The 7,601-nt window shown below is 43.3% G+C and overlaps 1 protein-coding gene across 1 annotated transcript; it reads left to right on the top strand.

The window, feature by feature from the left end:
• The first annotated feature begins 259 nt into the window (after positions 1 to 259).
• On the top strand, positions 260 to 6,629 carry LOC134405768 (vomeronasal type-2 receptor 26-like). Its single transcript, XM_063137023.1, has 4 exons — positions 260 to 940; positions 2,430 to 2,534; positions 2,934 to 3,060; positions 5,728 to 6,629. The coding sequence occupies exons 1-4, from the start codon at positions 260 to 262 to the stop codon at positions 6,627 to 6,629; spliced, it is 1,815 nt and encodes a 604-aa protein (XP_062993093.1).
• The last annotated feature ends 972 nt before the right edge of the window (positions 6,630 to 7,601 follow it).

The following is a 7,601-nucleotide window of genomic DNA, read 5'->3' as shown; positions in this document are numbered from 1 at the left end:
TGTGGTAAATTCACACACACACACACACACACACACACACACACACATCCCTTTCCTCTTTTTTCTTTATTTTCTTTAGCTCATATATGCCCCAGCTCCAGAGAGATATAGCAAACCCCCTGCTGTTTCCTTGTACTGGATAGTCCCAAACGGCTGCCACCAATACAGAGGGATTCTCCATTTACTGCTGCATTTCCAGTGGACCTGGATTGGGGTGATTTACCTCCATGTTGATAGTGCAGACACATTTATACAGAACATGCTTCCCCTCTTGACTCAGAGTGGTATCTGCTTTGACTTCGTAGAGAAATTACCAAAAATACAACTTTTCACCATCATCACTGAAATTGTGAGAGAATGGACAAAAATATTAAGTGTTGCCATGGGTAGCAGAGCCAATACAGTGGTCGTTCATGGTGAAATTCAGACCATGGTAGACTGGAGAAATATGTTCTGGTTTTCTGAAATTGTGGATATGCCAATGAAGGGGCGAGGCAAAGTGTGGATTCTGACCGCGGAGATGGATTTCACATCACTGTCCTATCAAAGAGGTTGGGACATAGATTTCCTTCATGGCACGCTATCCTTTGCCATTCACTCAAAGGAGGCATTAGGATTTCATGAATTTCTCAAGATGAGGAAGCCATCTCTAGAAAAAGAAGATGGTTTTATCAAAGACTTCTGGCAACAGGCATTTGACTGCTCATTCCCCAACAATGTGGAAGAAAAGTGGATTGAGAAAATTTGCACTGGGGAAGAGAAGCTGGAGGCTCTTCCTACATCTGTTTTTGAAATGAGCATGACCAGCCACAGCTATAGCATCTACAATGCTGTCTATGCTGTGGCACATGCTTTGCATGCCATGCATCCATCCATCTTGAAGCATAGAACAATGAGGAATGGAGAAAAAATGAAGCTTCTGAAACAACAGCCATGGCAGGTAATCGCTTGAGTATACAAATTAATGAGAGTTCATTGTGTCCATGCTTTTAAATTTTTGTATATTTGTTTTTAAGGTTCATTGTTTTTAACTTTTGTAAACCACCCAGAGAACTCTGGCTATGGGGCAGTATATAAATGAAATCAATCAATCAATCAATCAATCAATCTGTGCAACCATATCCACTGGACAGTTTAGAAATCTCTCTCTCTTCCCCCACCCCCCAAGGCTATGTTTTTACTGATATGTCAGTATATGTCTATCAAAGCCAGTTCATCATTGGTGATCCTGAGTCAGTTCACATTAATTCCATGATGGACTTGATTCTTTTGGCCATGTCTGAGGACTACAACTTTTTACTAGTCTTGTAGTATCTTGTGTGTACCCATTGGGGAAATAATGTACTAATCTAGTTGATCATCTCTCTGTGAGTGTGTGTTTGTATGCTTGTGTATCTATGTGTGTGTGTGGTGGGGTATGCTTAAATTCTCACTGTGTTTAGAAAACAGATATACATAAGTTGGGAGGGAAGACAAAGTGGGAATGCTTATTCAAGTCCCATATCTTTAATGACTTCACCACATGATGCTAAAATCCTGCATCCTTACTGGGGCTTCTACTTCCAGATTCTCTGCAGGAATAAGTTTGGTTCCTTTACATGGGTGGAGACATACTTTGATTTGGGGAATACCTTATGTTTAATTTTAAAGCCAATAGATGGCACTGTGCTTATAGCACAACTCCAGAATTTCATGGGAAAGAATTGTACTTTGAAGACTCCTTATCAGGTTTTCCCTGAAGTTTTTGAAAGTGAGCTAAATCTCTAAAAGCATGGGAGACACCCTGGAGGTTGAAAACATTGTGTAAAGGACCTGTAAACATCTGTGAGTGACCAATCATGAGTATGCAACAAAAGCCTCATGTAATTAAGCCCTAAGACAATAATAATAATAATAATAATAATAATAATAATAATAATAAGGAGGAGGAGGAGGAGGAGGAGGAGGAGGAGAAGTAGGCCAATATGTTGCAATATGATTGGATGGGATTTGTGAGAATATTTGGCGGAACAGGATAAAAGAGGAATACTTCTCTAAAATACTTTTACTACCGCCATCACCACCATATTGCCACCATAGCAATTGCATGTTGAAATTAGCCTTTATAAATGCCTAGTACTTGTCTCTAAACCTCATTTGTTTGCCTTCAGTGAAATTGGTAAGTTTAAACTGTGGTCAAAGCACAGTTTCACCCAAACGCTAGGTTTCAGGTGTGAAAGCTTATCTTACAAAGATGTTTAATTCCATTTGGGAGAGGTTTGTTGTTGTTGTTGTTATTATTATTATTTATTTGTTTGTTTATGTAGCTTCACCACTTCCTTAGAACTATCTCATTTAACAACTGCGCTGGAGAAATGCTTTCATTTGAAAAATATGGAGAATTAGTAGGGGGATTCAATATCATAAACTGGATCACTTTCTCAAACCAGTCCTTTCTCAGACTCAAAGTTGGAGGGATAAACCCAAATGCTCCCCAAGATGAAGCATTCACCATTTCTGAGTGTGCCATTGTGTGGCCCAGGGTATTTAACCAGGTAGGACCTGAGCATCTTTCAACATGGCTGCACAATTTATTTTATTTATTGCATTTCTACACTGGATTTCTGAAACCAACCAAGGTGGTTATTTTCTCAGTTCACAAAGGCCGTAGCTAGACCTAAGGTTTATCCCAGGATCATCCCAGGTTCGTCCCTGCCTGAGCACTGGATGCTCTGTGTGGCACTTAGATGAACAGGTTTGACCCCAGGACAATCCTGGAATAAACTTTAGGTCTAGCTATGGCCAAAGTGGTTTGTTGTCCATTGTGATTCCACCTCTATAATGAACCAGCTGAGATTTTAATCATTATCCCCAGCCCCAGTATTTTGAAGATGAAAACTCCCAAATAATATTTTTCTGAAGGCTGAAGCATCTCTTCTTTCATTTATGGGAAGATCCAGCCTCTTTCAGTGTGCAATGACAATTGCCAGCTGGGTTATAGGAAGATGAAGAAGGAAGGAAAACCCTTTTGCTGCTATGACTGCCTCCGATGTCCAGAAGGAAAGATTTCAAACCAGAAGGGTAAGAGATGTTACATCTGATACATTGGCCATGATCCACCATTTACATATCACTCATTTCCCTGACATCTAAAACATTGCACACTTGAGGTGACGCATCCCAGTAATCCAGGTACCAATCACTTGTTCCTCCCTGCCACCAACAGCAGAGAAAGAGTGCTCTGTGTGACAACTGCAGGGAGAGGAAATCGAAAACCTCTCCACCCCCTTCCCCAGTGATACAAATCACAATAATAATAATAATAATAATAATAATAATAATAATAATAATAATAATCTGTCTCTCCCTTTGGATTGGGGTGGGGAACAACGCCAAACACAATATAATACATAAAATTAGTTAAAAGAGCATATAAAACCAATACAATATTAAAATAAGTATCACACCATCTTAAAATTCTTAGGTTTAAAATTCATCTGGTTAGGCCTGCTGGGAAGACACAAATTTTTACGGCTGTCTTAAACTCTGAGGCCTCATCTACACTAAGCAGTAAATTACTCTATGAAAGTGGTATATAAAAGTCAGGAGCCACACCAAGCAGAACAGAGAGCTTCGGCTATTGGGCGGTATAAAAATGTAATAAATAAATAAATAAATAAATAAATAAAATATAGTGGTATGAAAGCAGTATATGGTATGTGTCAATGGGACTGGTTACAGGGAGCAGACAACTCCCCTGTTAAAACAGCTCCACTGGCTTCCAGTCTGTTTCCGGGCACAACTCAAAGTGCTGGCTATGACCTATAAAGCCATATATGGCTCGGGTCCAGGTTATTTGAAAGATCGTATTCTCCCTTATGAGCCGGCCCGTGCTTTAAGATCTTCCGGAGAAGCCCTTCTTTCAGTCCCACCATCTTCACAGGCGCGCTTGGTGGGAACATGGGAGAGGGCCTTCTCGGTGGCTGCTCCAGTGCTTTGGAACTCTCTTCCCAGGGAAGCTAGACTGGCTCCCTCCTTGATGGGCTTTTGGAAGCAGGCTAAAACTTGTTTGAGGGCCTTTAGAGAGTAATTTGGTCCTCCATCTATGGGCCTTGCTAGACGAGGCCTTAGCGCACTTTGTGGGCCAGTTTCCCTGCTGTGCGTCCAGATGACACACAGGGGAATCCAGCGCCAGGCCGCACTGAGGCCTCCTCTAACACGCCATAAGCGAAGTCGCTTATGGTGCACCTTTTTCACAGCCCCGGCCTCAGGCCGGGGCTGAGAAACATCTAGGAAGGTCCGTGGCTTTTTGCGGCTACTCACTTATGGACCTGGCACAGCGCTCATACGAGCGCTGTGCCCATTGTGCCAGGGGGGGTGATCCGGGGGGGAGATGGGGGAGGGAAGGCCAGACCGGCAGGAGAGGGGATGGCGGAGGGCGACGAACAGGAGATGGCGAGGGAGGGCGGGGGGTGACGAACAGGAGATGGCGAGGGAGGACGGAGGGCGACGAACAGGAGATGGCGAGGGAGGGCGGGGGCGATGAACAGGAGATGGCGAGGGAGGGCGGGGGCAACGAACAGGAGATGGCGAGGGAAGGTGGGGGGCAACGAACAGGAGATGGCGAGGGGGGACGGAGGACGATGAACAGGAGATGGCGAGGGAGGGCGGGGGCGACGAACAGAGATGGCGAGGGAGGGCGGGGGGTGACGAACAGGAGATGGCGAGGGAGGGAGGGGGCGACGAACAGGAGATGGCGAGGGAGGACGGATGGGGGGGTTAATTAAAAAAACCCTTACCTTCTCCAGAGTCTTCGGGCTGCACGTGGCCCCTTTAAACTAAAAAAAAAATGGCGGACGCTGCAGGGCTTGCGTCGTCCCTGCACATCCAGCGTCTGGAAGCTGAGGCGGCGCGCGCTAACGTTAGCGCGCCTTGGCCCCGCCTCCCTACCGGCTTATCCTGGCAGGTCTAGCAAAGCCCTATGTTAATGACTTATAATTTTGTTGCGTATTTTAAACATTTTATTTTATTTTATTTAACATTTCTTTTCCTAGGTTTTACAATGTATGTTTTAAACTTTGTAAGACCACCTTGAGGCCCAGTATTGGGCAAAATGCAGGATACTACTACTACTACTACTACTAATAATAATAATAATAATAATGGAGCCCAACAGTTGTCAGTGCACTTCAATACCACTATAAAGCAGTAGTGTGGCTCCTGCCTTTTATATACCACTTTCATAGTGCAATATCCTGCTTGGTATAGATGAGGCCTGAGAGAGCTTTTAGCTGATGAATCTCCTCTGGCAGGCCATCCCACAGTCTGGGGGTGGCAGAAGAAAAGGTCCTCTGGGTAACAGTTGCCAGCCTAGTTGTGGCTGACTGGAGTAAACCCTTCCCAGAGGACCTGAGTGTGTGGAGCGGATTGTATGGAAGAATGTGTTCCCACAGGTAACCTAGACCCAAACCATGTTGGGCTTTAAAAGTAATAACCAACACTTTATATTTCACCTGGAAATAAATTGACAGCCTTTCTCAAATAAGAGTAATAAGGGAATAGTGTTCTGTATCAGGATGGACCTGGGAGGAAATTTGGTAGTGGCAAGAGATGAGACAACATGTGGGGACCACAGTTAAGGTCTAGAGTGCATATGCAGCCCCCGGCTGAAAGTTATGGACCCCTGCTACATATGAAGTGTGTTTGAATACAACTTGCCTGGGTATGCAATTTTTTTCTTTCTTCCAGATATGAATTTTTGTTTAAAATGTGCAGAAGACCATTATTCGAACAATAACCGGGATTTCTGCATTCCCAAAGATATAGCTTTCTTGTCGTATGCAGAGCCTTTGGGGATATGTTTGGCCACTTCTGCTCTTGCCTTTTCTTTTATCACAGCTTTGGTGCTCGGAACCTTCATGAAGCACCACAGCACTCCCATAGTCAAGGCCAACAACCAGAACCTCTCCTACACACTCCTCATCTCCCTCTTGCTCTCCTTCCTTTGCATTTTGCTTTTCATTGGCCGACCCGAGAAATGGACCTGTCTTCTTCAGCAAACTGTTTTTGGCTTCATCTTTTCGGTAGCAGTTTCTTGCATATTGGCCAAAACGATCACTGTGATTCTAGCTTTCAAAGCCACCAAGCCAGGATCCAGGTTGAAGAAATGGGTGGGGAAAGGACTGGGCAATTCCATTGTTTGTTTCTGCTCCTTAATTCAAGCTGCTATTTGTACTATCTGGATGGCAACATCTCCTCCATTTCCAGATTTCAACATGCACTCCACCACTAAAGAGATTGTACTGGAATGCAATGAAGGTTCAGTCACCATGTTTTACTGTGTCCTGGGCTTTATGGGCTTCTTGGCCATTCTCAGCTTCTTTGTGGCTTTCCTAGCCAGGACTTTACCAGACAGTTTTAATGAAGCCAAGTTCATCACCTTCAGCATGTTGGTCTTCTGCGGTGTTTGGCTGTCCTTTGTTCCAACCTATTTCAGCACAAAAGGAAAATACATGGTGGCTGTGGAGATCTTCTCCATCTTGGCCTCTAGTGCTGGGTTACTGGTTTGTGTCTTTTTCCCCAAATTCTACATCATTTTGCTGAGTCCTGATCTGAACAAAAGGGAACAGTTAACAAAAAGAAAAAGATGAAGAAAGTTTATGTTTCTTGGGGGTTTTGCTTCAAGCAGCCCAGCATTATGGTCCATCTACTCCAAGTCATAACTGGCCCTACTGAGGAGAAGGAGAATATTCTGCTGAGACAAGGCAGCTACAAAAACTGCCAGTGTTGGCCATTCTCTAGCCTAGCGGAATCACCATTCTTGTAATTGCCCAAGAACACCTAATAAGTTAAAAGGGAGTGTGGAAAAATTCTCTACTTTTATATCTTTTATATACTTTTATATCCCAACATTTGTGGTTGTGGAGGAAGCATTAGTAGCTCACTTTGTCTTGCCAAAGGAATTCCAAAATCCTGCAACTGACATTAAAAAAGGTTTATCAAAAGGTTTTCTTCTATAATATTACATTGAATCATTATCTGGAGTGTTGTTACTTGTCTTGTAATTCAGAGTCTTTTAACTAGAATTGTAACTGGATCTTGAGCAGGGCAAAACACCATTCATTACAGCCAATAGGGACCAATCATAAACACAAAATTTAGCTTACTGCAATTTGGATGAAAGGGGCAGGGTTTGTGGGTGCTAAATGTGATCCCCATGCATGCAGTGGCTCATCTACACCATGTGGGATATTGCACTATGAAAGTAGTGTATAAAAGGCAGGAGCCACACCAAACAGGTTATAGTGGTATGAAAACGGTATATGCTATATGTCAATGGTCCCCAACAGTTGTCAGTGCACTTCAATACCACTATAAAGCAGTAGTGTGGCTCCTGCCTTTTATATACCACTTTCATACCACTTTCATAGTGCAATATCCTGCATGGTGTAGATGAGGCCAGTGTCTCCTCCTTTAGTATCCAACCTATAATTTATTATATGTAGTGAACCGCCCAGAGAGCTCCGGCTATTGGGCGGTATAGAAATGAAATAAATAAATAAATAAATAAATAAAATTTCACTTGGATGGTGGAATTAGGCTGTAGTGGTAGAGCATACAGG

This window comes from Elgaria multicarinata, chromosome 11 (genome assembly GCF_023053635.1).
Source record: "Elgaria multicarinata webbii isolate HBS135686 ecotype San Diego chromosome 11, rElgMul1.1.pri, whole genome shotgun sequence".
NCBI lineage: Eukaryota > Metazoa > Chordata > Lepidosauria > Squamata > Anguidae > Elgaria > Elgaria multicarinata.
This window is presented reverse-complemented; position numbering and strand designations above follow the sequence as displayed.